Source organism: Carcharodon carcharias, chromosome 13, assembly GCF_017639515.1.
Source record: "Carcharodon carcharias isolate sCarCar2 chromosome 13, sCarCar2.pri, whole genome shotgun sequence".
NCBI lineage: Eukaryota > Metazoa > Chordata > Chondrichthyes > Lamniformes > Lamnidae > Carcharodon > Carcharodon carcharias.
Window position 1 is genome coordinate 86,945,342 of NC_054479.1, and position 15,256 is coordinate 86,960,597.

At 48.2% G+C, this 15,256-nt stretch overlaps 1 protein-coding gene across 1 annotated transcript in view; it reads right to left on the reverse strand.

The window, feature by feature from the left end:
- Positions 1–295: 295 nt before the first annotated feature.
- sspn (sarcospan (Kras oncogene-associated gene)) overlaps positions 296–15,256 on the reverse strand; it is a 46,676-nt gene continuing 31,715 nt past the window's right edge. The window contains exon 3 of the mRNA XM_041201903.1: positions 296–2,269. Within this exon, the coding sequence (XP_041057837.1) occupies positions 1,907–2,269 (363 nt within the window). The 3' untranslated portion in view covers positions 296–1,906. The remainder of the gene's footprint in view (positions 2,270–15,256) is intronic.

Genomic DNA, 15,256 nt, shown 5'->3' on the forward strand with positions numbered 1-15,256 from the left:
TTCTACGTGTTTATCCATGTGTGTGCTTGTGTCTATATGTGCATATATCTCTGTATCTGTGTCCATGTGTATATGTTTCTGTGTGTGTGCAAGTGTGTGTGTCTTTGTATGTGTGCATGTGTGTGTCTGTGAGTCTGTGTGTCTATGAATCTGTGTGTGTGTGTATCGTTGTGTGGCTGTATGTGTGTGTGCATATCTGTGTGTGTGCCTGTGTGTGCATGTGTGTGTGTCATGCCTGTGTGTATCAGTGTCTGTGTGTGCATGTGTGTGTTATGTCTGTGTGTATCTGTGTCTGTGTGTGTGTGCATGTGTCATGTCTGTGTGTCATGTCTGTGTGTCATGTCTGTGTGTGTCATGTGTGTCTGCATGTGTGTGTCATGTCTGTGTGTGTGCCGCGCATGGTGTGTACACGTGTGCATGTGCGTATGCTCTGTTTCTTTTTGAGATTCTCAGGTTTCCATCCAAGTGCCTGTCTGCAAAAGATTCCAACTGTTACAAGGTGCAGACGGTGATCACATGAAGGCACATTCTAAACCAGCTCATTATCTCAAATTATAATGGATTTTGCTCTAAGACTTTGCATTGACCCGTTCTCAGATAGACTCGTGAGCAGCTATTTCAATTTTCCATAGACAAGTTGAATTCATTTCTGATAAAAATGTAAATAAAAATGATCACTACAATCCTTAGTAATTTAAAGGGTCATTGGCAACTTGTGAGCTGGTTTGAAAGCTGCTGGAATACATAACGCAGCCAGAGATGCCTCAGTTTTAAATGGTGCCACAGAATGGTGCCACGTATACCAGCTCTCACCCATTATTCTCATCCACTGAATTCCCAATCTTGGTCCCAGAGTCCAACTGCTCTCCCCAGGTAGTTTAGGATAAACAAATGAAGGAAACCATCGGATTGCTCACAAGGGCTCGCAGCAAAGAGCTGTGAGAATATCATTGACATGCCCTACCCTATCAACCAAGGACTGACTGATGGAGAAGATTCAAAATGGGGAAAATAGAAATAGTTTTGCAGCAGGGCATGTCAATGGTTTCTGTGTTGCACAGTTACTCTATAACTAGGGTTGCTAACCCTCCAGGATTGGCCTGGACTCTCCAGGAATTGAAGATCAATCTCCAGGACACTGCTGTTTGTAATCCCGGAGAAAAATCGTCATAAAAAAGATCATTTTCTTTTAATTTTCTTTGAACATTTCTCTTTTATGAATACAAAAATATTGAAATTTAGAAAAAAAAAGCTGTTTGGCTGACAGTCAAGCACCATCCAATTGGGTAATGAGTCTTTTTGCTTTCCAATTGGCGTAGGAAGGCCGTATGTCACAAGGATAGATGTGTTAGCCGACTAATGGCTGGAGTGTGAGGGCATGTGATGGAACCTCCAGGAACACGTTTAATCACAGTTGGCAATCTGACTTATAATCAGTGAAATTCAATCGATTTTGGGCATATCCAGGTACTGCAGCTGGCTGAAGAGACAAGTGACCATGCTCCAGTGACAATATCTCTTTAACCGCTCAGAGCCAAAGGCATTTTATAATTTCTTCCCTTACTTCTCAATAGCGGGTTTAAGAAATCCTCTTGGGGTTTAAGTGTGAACAATGTGTAGTCAGACTAGGATTACTGCATGGGTACACAATACTGGAGCAAACAATCCATTGAATACCAATACTGCAGATAAAGAGCCTTCACTAATGTGACCACTTTTAAATCATTCACTTCCCTAAAACACACCCTGCTGCATAAGTAAATCACTTCTTAAAATCACACACACTTTCATTTATACAATCAAGTTTCTCTTTCAAAAAAGTAGTTAATACTGGAGTAATTTCCCATCTTTCCACAAACGTGCATCAGGTTCACTGTTAGGCGTCATTGGCCTGCTAACACCCGAGTTATACCTTTGGCTGCTGCTGATTGGTCTTAAAGGGGTGATAGCGAAGACCCACAAAGAACACCTGGTATCTGTGTTTCCACATCACATAACATCCCAGAAGGCAGACGATGGCCAAGGTTAAGTTGAGAACGATCTGTAGGAGCAGGTAGAGTTTGACAGTTCTGGTGACAGACTCACAGTCAGGCACATCATCATACTGGAAGGTACGAGCAATCTGGTCATCTGGATCCTGCTTGCAGATGCACTGTCCGGCATTCATCTGGCAGGTAAACATGGTGATCTGATTGTAATGGTGAGCTGCAAAAGCCACAGCTGAGATACAGAGTATCAGACCAAGGGCACACAGCAAGAAGTACATCAACTGCAGAAAGAAGGCAAATGCATTTTCGTTGAAAGTAGTACAGATAGAAGTAACTTTAATATAGCTTTATCACTGTTCAATGTTAATGTTCCCCTTTTATGAGGATTGAAGTACAGAATGGTAAAACAGGCTCGAGGGCTGAATGGCCCATTCCTGTTCCTGTGTGTTTTCTTATTATCCATTCCCAGGTTGCTGGCAAGGTCAGCATTTATTTTTTTCCCAAAAATATATTTTATTCATAACATTTGTAAAGGTATTTTACATAACAGTTCAAATGTACTGAACATAAAGTACAAACCACCTTGCTTTCAATATGATTTATGATAGTTGAAGGTGCCACACTACACTTAGAATTGCAGCTTACATTTACAATAATCATTTCATGTCAAGTATACACCCCAAGGGGTTTTACGCAGTCTCCAGTCTCCTGCTGTACAACAGAGGGAGGGCCTTAGACAGAGGCCTTCCCCACTGAGCCTTCACCGCGGCTGCCCCAAGCTTTAATGCGTCCATCGGCACGTAGTCCTGAACCTTGACATGTACCAGTCTGCAACACTCGGTCATTGACAGCTCCCTGCGCTGGAAAACCAGCAAGTTTTGGGCAAATCAAAGAGTGTATTTCATCAGGTTGATGAATCACCATCAGCAGTTGATGTTTATCTCATTGTACGTCCCCGGAAACAGACCGTAGGGCAGAGTCCTGCCTCACTTAGCTGCTCAGAATGAACCTAAACAATAACCATTATATCTCTTCCCAGACCTGCTTTGCAAAGGCTCATTCCAGAACAATTATTGCCCATACCCGGTTGTCCTTGGGAAGGCAGTGTTGGGCCGCCTTCTTGAACCGCTGCAGTCCGTGTGGTGAAGTTACCCCATCTTGTGATGTTAGGAAGGGAGTTCCAGGATTTTGACCCAGCGACAGAGAAGGAATGGCGATTTATTTTCAAGTCAGGATGGTAAGTGATTTGGAGGGGAACTTGCAGGTGGTGATGTTCCCATCTATCTGCTACACTTGTCCTTATTGGTGTAGAGGTCGCGGGTTTGGAAGGTGCTGTTGAAGGAGCCTTGGTGAGTTGCTGCAGTGAATCTTGTAGATGGTGCACACTGCTGCCACTGTGCGTCGGCATTGGAGGGAGTGAATGTTGAAGCCAATATGTAACAGGCATCATCACTATATGGGGCAGGTTGGATGGACCATTTGATCTTTTTCTGTCTGTCTTTTGAACCTGTTTGTAGGTACATTTCTGCTGAACAATTGAGCAAGGTTGTTAGGCCAATTTTCTGAGCAGGCTGGAAGAATTCTCTGTCTTTTGGCATTTTCTTCAGATTGGACTCAAAGATACTGTCATGCGCTGAATTTTACACTGATTGGGTAGGTGGCGCCTGATCCGATCGGGCATGAAATCGCTCGAGATGATATCAGGCAAGCGCCCCGACATTGTCCTGTGCTCGCACAATATTTCGGTTGGTGGACGTGCGCCAAAGTCGGAAGCGTGCCTGCCAACAATTAAAGGGGCAATTAAGCCCATTAACAGCGCAGTTGTCTGTCATTTTATGTAGCCCGTCCAACCTTATGGTTGGTGGATGAGCGAATCAGCCAGGCAGCCTTTGCATTTTTCATCGAACCTCATCCATGGGCAGAATTAGATTTCTGAGATGAAATGAAATATAAATAAATTTCTGCGGACAGCATTTTCACTAGCTAAATTTTCAGGCGACTGATTATGATGCAAGGGCACTTTTTTAAGCTTTTGAAACCTTTATTTTTGCTGTTTCAGGTCTTCAGCTCCCTGAGGCAGCTCTCTGGCATGCACCCGCGTTGATGTCATCGCCCACCCTCTTCCCGCTCTCAACCCGGCAGCGCTGAGCTTTTCAGTGCACGGTTCACCCTGGCTGTTAATTAGCCAGCCAGCGTGAAATCGCAGTCAGGGGAGGGGGAGGGGAGGCGGGTGGTGTTGATCGCAGTCAGCGTCCATTTCCTCTCCGATCCTGGGCTCGCCAATCACCCCCGCCCACAGAGCTGAAAATTCAGGCCATAGAAACTGTTTATGGAGCTCAAACCGATACTGACATCATGATGCCTGCTCTCACCAGCTGTTACACAACCAGTGACCCATGCAGAATGCCAGCTGCTGACCAGTGCCCAGCGACTGGAAGATCTTGCGAGCGTGCTAGTGAGCCTATCAACAGCAAACGTGGGAGAGAAACAATCCGTGACTGGAGGAGCGGCGAACACCAGGGATTGTGCTGAGAAGAAAGGTTTTCAGGGAGGCGGAGAGAGAAAGAGGGAGAGAGAGAGAGGGAAAGAGGGAGAGAGAAGGGAAGAGAGAGAGAGAAGCTGGCTGCGGGGCCCAGGGATGAGATGCTGCAGGGCCTGGGGAAGAGAGGCTGTGCAGCCCAGAAGAGGAACGCTGGCTGCGGGGCCCAGGGGGCCAGGGGAGCGATGCTGTGGGTCCTGGGGAGGAGAGATGTTGCAGGGCCCCAGGGAGAAATTCTGGCTGCAGAGCCCATGGTAGAGACACTGGCTGCGAGGCCCAGGGGAGAGACATGGCCGCCATGCCCAAGGGGGCAATACTGTGTGGCACAGGGGAGATGTCTTGGGGACCTCTTGGGGTGTGTGGGGGTGGGTGGGTGTGTGGGGAGGTGGCTGTGTGTGTGTGGGGCTGGGTGGTGTGTGTATGGGAGTGAGTGGGCGTATCTGTGTGGGAGTGGGTGGGCGTGTGTGTGTGTGTGTGTGTGTGTATGGGGATGGGTGGGTGTGTGTTTGGGGGTGGGTGGGTGGGTGTGTGTGTGGGGGTGGGTGGGTGGATGTGTGGGTGTGTGTGTGGGGGTGGGTGGGTGGATGTGTGGGTGTGTGTGTGGGGGTGGGTGGGTGGATGTGTGGGTGCGTGTGTGGGGGTGGGTGGGTGGATATGTGGGTGCGTGTATGGGAGTGGGTGGGTGGATGTGTGGGTGCGTGTGTGGGGGTGGGTGGGTGGATGTGTGGGTGTGTGTGTGGGGGTGGGTGTGTGTGTGTGTGGGGGTGGGTGTGTGGGTGTGGGGGTGGGTGTGTATGTGGGGGTGGTGGGTGTGTGTGGGGGTGGGTGTGTGTGTGTGTGTGTGGTGGGGTGGGTGTGTGTGGGGGGGTGGTGGGTGTGTGTGTGTGGGGGTGGGTGGGTGTGTGTGTGGGGGTGGGTGGGGGGGGTGGGTGGGTGTGTGGGTGTGTGTGTTGGGGGGGTTGTGTGTGTGTGGTGGGGTGGGTGTGTGTGTGGGGGGGTGTGTGTGTAGGGGTGGGTGGGTGTGTGTGTGTGGGGGTGGGTGGGTGTGTGTGTGGGGGTGGGTGTGTGGGTGTGTGTGTTGGGGGGGTTGTGTGTGTGTGGTGGGGTGGGTGTGTGTGTGGGGGTGTGTGTGTGTGGGGGTGGGTGGGTGTGTGTGTGGGGGTAGGTGTGTGTGTAGGGGTGGATGTGTGGGTGTGTGTGTGGGAGTGGGTGGATGTGTAGGTGAGTGTGTGTGTGGGTGGGTGTGTGTCTGTGTGTGTGGGTGCGTGTGTGTCTGTGGGGGTGTGTGGGTGTGTGTGGGGGTGGGTGTGTGTGTGGGGGTGGGTGTGTGTGTGGGGGTAGGTGTGTGTGTGTGTGGGGGTGGGTGTGTGTGTGGGGGTGGGTGTGTGTGTGGGGGGGGTGGGTGTGTGTGTGTGGGGTTGGGTGTGTGTGTGGGGGTGGGTGTGTGTGGGGGTGGGTGTGTGGGGGTGGGTGTGTGTGTGGGTGTGTGTGTGTTGGGGGGGTTGTGTGTGTGTGGTGGGGTGGGTGTGTGTGTGGGGGTGGGTGTGTGTGGGGGTGGGTGGGTGTGTGTGTGGGGGTGGGTGTGTGTGTGTGGGGGTGGGTGTGTGTGTTTGGGGGTGGGTGTGTGTGTGTGTGGGGGTGGGTGTGTGTGTGTGTGGGGGTGGGTGTGTGTGTGTGGGGGTGGGTGTGTGTGTGGGGGTGGGTGGGTGTGTGTGTGGGGGTGGGTGTGTGTGTGTGGGGGTGGGTGTGAGGGGGGTGGGTGTGTGTGTGTGGGGTTGGGTGTGTGTGTGGGGGTGGGTGTGTGTGTGTGTGGGGGTGGGTGTGTGGGGGTGGGTGGGTGTGTGGGTGTGTGTGTGTTGGGGGGGGGTTGTGTGTGTGTGGTGGGGTGGGTGTGTGTGTGGGGGTGGGTGTGTGTGGGGGTGGGTGGGTGTGTGTGGGGGTGGGTGTGTGTGTTTGGGGGTGGGTGGGTGTGTGTGTGGGGGTGGGTGTGTGTGTGTGGGGGTGGGTGTGTGTGTGTGGGGGTGGGTGGGTGTGTGTGTGGGGGTGGGTGGGTGTGTGTGTGTGGGGGTGGGTGGGTGTGTGTGTGTGGGGGTGGGTGTGTGTGTGTGGGGGTGGGTGTGAGGGGGGTGGGTGGGTGTGTGGGGGGGGGTGGGTGGGTGTGTGTGTTGGGGGTTGTGTGTGGGTGGTGGGGTGGGTGTGTATGTGGGGGTGGGTGTGTGTGGGGGTGGGTGTGTGTGTGTGTGTGGGGGTGTGTGTGTGTGTGGGGGTGGGTATGTGTGTGGGTGTGTGTGGGTGTGTGCGTGGGTGTGTGTGTGTGGGGGCGGGTGGGTGTGTGTGTGGGGGGTGTGTGTGTGTGTATGTGTGTGGGGGGTGGGGTGGGTGGGTGTGTGTAGGGGTGGGTGGGTGGGGTTGGATGGGTGTGTGTGTGTGGGGGTGGGTGGGTGTGTGTGTGTGTGTGTGTGTGTGTGGGGGTGGGTGGGTGTGTGTGTGTGTGTGGGGGTGGGTGGGTGTGTGTGTGGGGGTGGTGGGTATGTGTGTGGGGATGGTGGGTGTGTGGGGTGGGGATGGTGGGTGTGTGTGTGTGGGGGTGGGTGGGTGGGTGTGTGTGTGGGGGTGGTGGGTGTGTGTGTGTGTGGGGGTGGGTGGGTGTGTGTGTGGGGGTGTGTGGGGGGGGTGTGTGTGTGGGGGGGCGGTCGGTGGGTGGGTGGGTGTGTGTGTGGGGGTGGGGGTGGTGAGTGTGTGAGTGTGTGTGTCCCTCCAGGAATGGGAATGTGAAATGGTGACGTTAGAAAAGGAAGATAGAGAAGGAGAGAAACAGAGTATACTGGCTTAAAAAGCTGAATTTTAAAAAAAGAGATGCTAAGGAAAGTTCTGATGATGAGGAAACCTTTAACCTAAAACCTAGAGGGGAGATGTTTACATTTGTGCAAGCTGTTCTGAAGTTTGAGGGAAGAGATGTGGAAGCATTCTTTATTTCAGCTGGGAAGATAGCTAAACAGATGAAGTGGCTACAAGAAAACTGGACATTGCTGTTACAATCCAGGTTGGTGGGTAGAGCACGTGGTTTATGCTTCACTGTCAGAAGAAATGTCGGTGAATTATGATCTGATTAAAAAAAAGGCTAATTCAAGTGCACATGAGTTGGTTCCTGAAGCATACAGGTAGAAATTTAGGAATATGAGGAAACAGCCTGGGCAAACTTATATAGAGTTTGAGAGAGTAAAACAAAGTAATTTTGACCAGTGGATGCGGGCATTAAAGATAAAGACGACATGTGCAGCTCTTAGAGAAGTAATTCTTTTGGTATACGCATGTGTCTGCTGCCCTTGTCCTTATAGATGGTAGTGGTCGTGGGTTTGGAAAGTGCTGTTGAAAGAGCCTTGGTGAATTCCTGCAGTGCATCTTGTTGATGGTACACACTGCTGCTACTGTGTTGGTGGTGCAAGGAGCGAATGTTTGTGGATTTGGTGCCAATCAAGTGGGCTGCTTTGTCCTGGATGGTGTTAAGCTTCTCGAGTGTTGTGGGAGCTGCACTCATCCAGGCAAGTGGGGATTATTCTATTATACTCCTAACTTGTGCCTTGTAGATGATGGACAAGCTTTGGGGAGTCAGTAGGTGAGTTACTCGTTGGAGGATTCCTAGCATCTGACCTGCTCTTGTAGCCACAGTATTTATATGGCTGGTCCAGTTCAGTTTCTGGTCAATGGTAACCCCCAGGATGTTGATAGTGGAGGATTCAGTGATGGGAATGTCACGGAACATCAAGGGGCAAAGGTTAGATTCTCTCTTGTTGGAGACGGTCATTGCCTGGCCACTTGTGTGGCGTGAATGTTACTTGTCAGCCCAAGCCTGGATACTGTCCAAGTCTTGCTGCATTTGGACATGGACTGCTTCAGTATCTGAGGAGTTGCGAATGATGCTGAACCTTGTGCATTCATCAGCGAACATCCCCACTTCTGACCTTATGATGGAAGGAAGATCATTGGTGAAGCAGCTGAAGATGGTTGGGCCGAGGATACTAACCCGAGGAACTCCTGCGGTGATGTCCTGGAGCTGAGATGACTGACCTCCAACAACCACAAGCAGCTTCCTTTACACTAGGTATGAATCCTACCAGCAGAGAGTTTCCCCCCGACTCCAGTTTTGCTAGGGCTCCTTGCTGCCACACTCAGTCAAATGCGGCCTTGATGTCAAGGGCAGTCACTCTCACCCCACCTCGGCAGTTCAGCTCTTTTGTCCATGTTTGAACCAAAGTTGTAATGAGGTCAGGAGCTGATTGGCCCTGGTGGAACCCAAACTGGGCTTCAGTGAACAGATTATTACTAAGCAAGTGCTGCTTGATAGCATTGTTGATGATCCCTTCCATTACTTTACTGATGATCGAGAGTAGACTGATGGGGCAGTAATTGGCTGGGTTGGATTTGTCCTGCTTTTTGTGTACAGGACATATCTGGGCAATTTTCCACATAGCTGGGTAGATGCCAGAGTTGTAGCTGTACTGGAACAGCTTGGCTAGGGGCGCGGCAAGTTCTGTAGCACAGGTCTTCAGTACTATTGCCAGAATAATGTCAGGGCCCATTGCCTTTACAGTATCCAGTGCCTTCAGCTGTTTCTTGATATCACATGGAGTGAATCAAATTGGCTGAAGACTGGCATCTGTGATGCTGGGACCTCTGGAGGAGGCCGAGATGGATCATCCACTCTGCACTTCTGGCTGAAGATTGTAGCAAATGCTTCAGCCTTATCTTTTGCACTGATGTCTGGGTTCTCCCATCATTGAGGATGGGGATATTTGTGGAGCCTCCTCCTCCAGTGAGTTGTTTAATTATCCACCACCATTCACGATTAGATACGGCAGGACTGCAGAACTTAGACCTGATCTGTTGGTTGTGGGATCGCTTAGCTCTGTCTACCAACTTGCTGCTTATGCTGTTTAGCATGCAAGCAGTCCTGTGTTATAGCTTCATCAGGTTGACACCTCATTTTTAGGTATGCCTGGTGCTGCTCCTGGCATGCCCTCCTGCATTCTACATTGAACCAGAGTTGATCCCCTGGCTTGGTGGTAATGGTAGAGTGGGGGATATGACGGGTCATGAGATTGTGTTTGAGTACAATTCTGCTGCCGCTGATGACCCACAACACCTCATGGATGCCCAATCTTGAGTTGTTAGATCTGTTCGAAGTCTACTCCATTTAGCATGGTGGTAGTGCCACACAACACGCTGGAGGGTACCCTCAATCAGAAGGTGGAACTTTGTTTCCACAACAACTGTGCAGGGTTACTCCTACTGATACTGTCATGGACAGATGCACCTGCAGCAGGCAGGTTGGTGAGGATGAGGTCTAGTACGTTTTTCCTTCTTGTTGGTTCCCTCACCACCTGCCGCAGACCCAGTGTAGCAGCTATGTGCTTTCAGACTCAGCCAGCTCAGTCAGTAGTGGCGCTACTGAGCCACTCTTGGTGATGGATATTGAAGTCCCCCACCCAGAGTACATTCTGCACCCTTGCCACCTTCAGTGCTTCCTCTGTGTGGTATTCAACATGGAGGAGCTCTGATTCATCAGCTGAGGTAATCAGCAGGAGGTTTCCTTGTCCATGTTTGTCCTGTTGCCATGAGATTTCATGGGGTCTGCAGTCAATGTTGAGGACTCCCAGGGCAACTCCCTCCCAACTGTATACCACTGTGCTGCCACCTCTGCTGGGTCTGTCCTGCCGGTGGGACAGGACTTACCCAGGGATGGTGATGGTGGTGTCTGGGGCATTATCTGTAAGGTATGTTTCCATGAGGGTGACTATGTCAGGCTGTTGCTTGACTAGTTTGTGAGATAGCTCTCCTAATTTTGGCACTATCCCCCAGATGTTAATAAGGAGGACTTTGCAGGGCAGAGTTTGCCGTTGTCTTTTCCAGTGACTAGGTCGATGTTGGGTGGTCCGTCCAGTTTCATTCCTTTTTTATGACTTTGTAGTGGTTTGATACAACTGAGCAGCTTGCTTGGCCATTTCAGAGGGCATTTAAGAGTTAACCACATTGCTGTGGGTCTGCAGTCACATGTAGGCCAGACCAGGTAAGGACGGCAGGTTTCTTTCCCTAAAGGACATTAGTTAACCAGATGGGTCATCATGACAATCGACAATGGTTTCATGGTCATCATTAGACTTTTAATTCCAGATTTTTTTAATTGAATTCAAATTCCACCATCTGACTTGGCGGGATTCGAACCCAGGTCCCCAGAGCATTACCCTGGGTCTCCAGCAATAATACCACTACGCCATTGCCATTGTCAGAAAGAATTGGTTTTACAGACCACAATCCTTTAGGGCATAAATTTTCACCTTGCAGGTGGGTGCATGCCTGAAACGCTTGAACGTGAAATGACGCGCGTTGATGTTGGCCGAGCGTGCTGACGTCAATGCGCAGTTGTGCGATAGTTTGCTCGGCAGACACATGAGAAGTTGGCAGTGCACCCGCCGACAATTAAAAGGCCTGTTAAGGCCATTAATTAATCAATTCAATTCATTTATTCACTGCCTGTGCAATCTGATGGTTGGCAGACTGGCGAAAAGGCCAAGTGGCCTTTGCATTTTTTTTGCAAACCTCATCCACAGTCGGGTTGAGGTTTCCAAAAGCAAATAATAATAAAATAAAAGTTTTAAAATTTAGCAAATAACATGACACTATGAGGGGACATGTTTCATTACATTTTTATTTTAAAATTTTAAAAACTATCTCTTCATCACCCCGAGGCAGCTCCGTGCCTCAGGGAGATTATACAGTACTCACTCACGCGCATGCGTGAAGTTAATGCTCACCCCACTCGCACTCCTGCGTCCGCCTGCACAGGCAGCGCTGAGCGCTACTGCTCGCGTTTCATGCTGGGTGGGCCTTAATTGGCCTACCAGCATGAAATTGTGGTGCAGAGCTAATCAGGGTCGGTGTTCGGCTTCTGACTGCCCATGCCCGCCCCCGCCGAGGGCAAGATTCTGGTCTTAAAGTTTTTGGACAAATTTCAAGACAGAAGTGCAAGGCTATTCAGATGGAGTTTATTACCGCAACCATTTAATCTACAGGTCATACATGTGGCTGAACGAGAAAATCTAATTGCAGATGCATTGTCAAGAGTTTGAAGCTCAAAGGGAAAATTGGACATTTAAAACCTGGACACGGGACTAGAATGATTTCTATTGATACCAAAGATTTACATATATTGTTATGTTAATGCATGCATTTGTTAATGTAATAGTGTGAGTAATTAGATAAACATAGGTAGTGTAAGATGGGTTAAGAAAATTAAACCATCTTTTTAAATTATGACAATTCATTTTCCCGTAAGGAGGAGGGAGTCATTAAAATATAACAATTCTCATAATATTATTGTGATTTATTGTAAAGGTAAGTTAATTGTGAGGTTTGGATATTTTCTCTGTATTTATACGTGTGTAGGGGGATTTAATTGAATTTGAGACAGCTGGTCTGGAGGCTTTGAGTCATCAGAAAGAAAGCTAGGTTTGAAATGTTAAATACATAAACATGGCTGAAGTTTTAGAATGTGAGGTATGAGGAAAATTTACATTTATAAATAAATTAGGGTAGTTTGAATTTCAAAGAGATGGTAGGATATTACACCTAGCTAGAGGAAGCTAAGCTGAACAGTGTGTTTATTTTTCCCAAAGGTTAGTGATAATATTAACATTATGAAAAGAATCATATTATGAGAAAGGTAAAGTTCCAAGGACATATCGAACAATGGAATTTGCATTTAAAAGGGAGAAACATGCAAAAAGGAGATGAGGCTATGTGTTAGAGGGAAAGGCAGTCTAAGATCTAACACAAGTGTGAAAAGCCTCCAGCCTCTGTGCATCAAATTGCTGTCGGCAGGAACTGAAGCTGAGAAAACACACTTTGAATTCTTCTATCCAGGGTATTATTTGCTCTGCCTGGATCTGTTTAAATCCATTTGTTTTTACTGTTGCTTTAATGAAGGTGTAATTGGGAGCCAGATTAATTGGGGGTTTAGGAGTTATTATAGTAGTAATTTGTAGACCTATGTATGTGCTTGAAATCCTTTCTTTTGTTAATAAATGTTTAACTTAGTTTTTGAAAAACCTCTGAAGTTGTGGTAGTCTTATTACTTCTTAATTCAGGACACACATCTTGAAATAAGATACAAATTGTAAAATAGTTGTGACCACATGATCAAGTTTCCCTCATGGATTTGATCCACCTGGCACACATCATCTACCATGTCATAACATACATGTCCTATCTGGCTTGATGTAGTTAGGTGACCTCTGCCATGAGGCAATCTCTGTAAAGCTGCCATTCTGAGATCAGTTTAATAAAGACCCACAATGAGAAAGCACTGAGAAGTTCTGCTGTCTTTAAAATGATACAGAGAGTGTGTGTATGTGTGAAAGAGAGTGAGTGAATGTGTGAGAGATGGGAGAGTGTGTGTGGCTCACTCCTAGGGCTAGATTTTACGGTCTTATGGAAGTCAATGGACTTTTGAACAGCTTGCTACATTTTACAGCCCACCACGACAGGGCCATAAAATTCCATCCCTAGTCTCAGGATTCTCACTCACCAAACCCTCACACACCAACACATACTCACACCCACTCAGTGGGTGAGGGTAAGTGAGTGAGCACTCTGAGAGTGGGAGTGGGCCAGACACACACACACTCAACACCTCACACTCTAGCAGTCGTTTTTATTAATTACTCTCTTTTTTAACTTATCAATTTTTTGCTTTGACATTGCTTTATGTTTGCTCAGCTTTTTTTGAAATTCATGCTTAAAGTTGTGCCAAACCTTATCTTTCCAAAATTTGCTCATTGGAGAGAGAAAAAAATAGAAACGTGGCCCCTCACATGAAAAGGCTGGACCAGCCTGGTATAGGCGCAACCTGTTCATTATAAGATATTTTCCTTATAAGGTAACATCTCACCCCAGGAATCAGCCAAGTAAACCTTCCCTGAACTGCTTCCAAAGCAAGTATTTCCTTCCTTAGGTAAAGAGACCAAAACTGTGCATAGTACTCCAGATGTGGGCACATAAATGCCCTATACAATCGTAGTAAGACTTCCCTACTTTCATACTTTTCCATACTCATTTCCCCAGAGAGATGTATATTCACCTCGGGCAATCACACAAAATGGGCACTAACAAATCAGCAGTTAATAGAAGTCCTTGGAAAAGGAAATTGGACAGGGTGTTTTTTCCCCTACAGCTCAAATTCGAGCTCTATAGTTTTTATTCTGCCAGCCTGAGCTGGGTTCAGATCAGATGGGACAGGTGTTGATCTGGTGTGTAACTGAGTCCCACACTAGTGATCATTAATCAAGTCTGATTGCTGAGCACGGACTGTATTTATTAAGGGCCTGGCTGTAGTATTGGACCAGCAGAATGAAGTTTGACTCTACAAGTGTTAGAAGTGGCAACGTCATCACACACAGTTTAAAAATTCTCACAGGTATTTTTAAATCCCTCCATAGTCTAGCCCTTCCCAAGCTCTGTAATCTCCAGTCCGACATCTCTCCAAGATTTCTATACTTTTCCAATTCTGGCCTCTTGTGCATCGCCTGACTTTAATTGCTCCACCATTCATAGCTGTGCCTTCAGCTGCCTTGACCCTAAGCTCTGTAATTCCCACCCTGAATCTCTCTGCCTCCATTTCTTCTTTTTCAGATGCTTTTTACAATCTACATTTTTGACCAAGCATTTGGCCATCTGTAAAAATGTCTCGTTATGTGACAAATGTCAGATTTTGTTTGATGATGCCCCGGTGAAGCACCTTGGGATGTTTTACTATGTTAAAGGTGCTATATAAATACAGGTTGTTGATATTATTTAAAAATCTCTTTGGAAGAAATATTGTGAAAAGTGCTACAAGGAATGTTCAGTTGCCACTCCAGATAATTAAGAACATAACCCAGGTTGATAGGCCCCATGCAGTACTGAGGGACTGCTGCACTGACGAGGTACCATCTTTCAGATTAAATGGAGGTCGGCCTGCATGTTCAGAAGGACATAGAAGATCCTATGTTACTATTCCAAAGGAGAGCAGGGGAGTTCCCCTGGAGCTCCTTGAAGAGTCTATTGGACTTGAAGCATTGGCCTGAATTTTTCAGTCGGCGTCGGGGGGGGTGGGCCTGACATGCGTAAAATGACGCACGATGATGCCAGGCGTGCGTCCCGTCATCGCGCTGTCTCGCAATGTTTCATTCGGCCAGGGTCAGCTGCATGCCCGCTGATATTTAAATGACTTATTAAGGCAGTAACGAAGGTCATTGTTGACGCTGCCCGTCCAACCTTAAGATTGGCGGGCAGGCGAAAAGGCCAAGCAGGACGAGGTTCATAAAGCTTCTGTGAATTAAATAAACATTTTTTCTGAAATATAAAAACATGTCCCATCTCAGGTGACACAGTCACATGAGGGGACATGTTTAACTAAATTTTCGATCCATTTATTTATTTATTTCAAAAGCGCTTCAATCTCCCTGAGGGAGCTCCATGCCTCAGGGAGATTGAAGTGCTCTTTCATGCGCATGCCTCCTCCCCCACCCGCACAGGTAGCGTTACTGCTTGCGTCTTACGTTGGGTGGGCCTTAATGTGGTGGCATAGAGCTGATCGCGGGCATAGGTCGGCTCCACAGCCACCCCCGCCCGCTCCCACCGAGCCCGCCCACCGAGCCCTCCCACCGAGCCCGCCCACCCCCGCCCGCTCCCA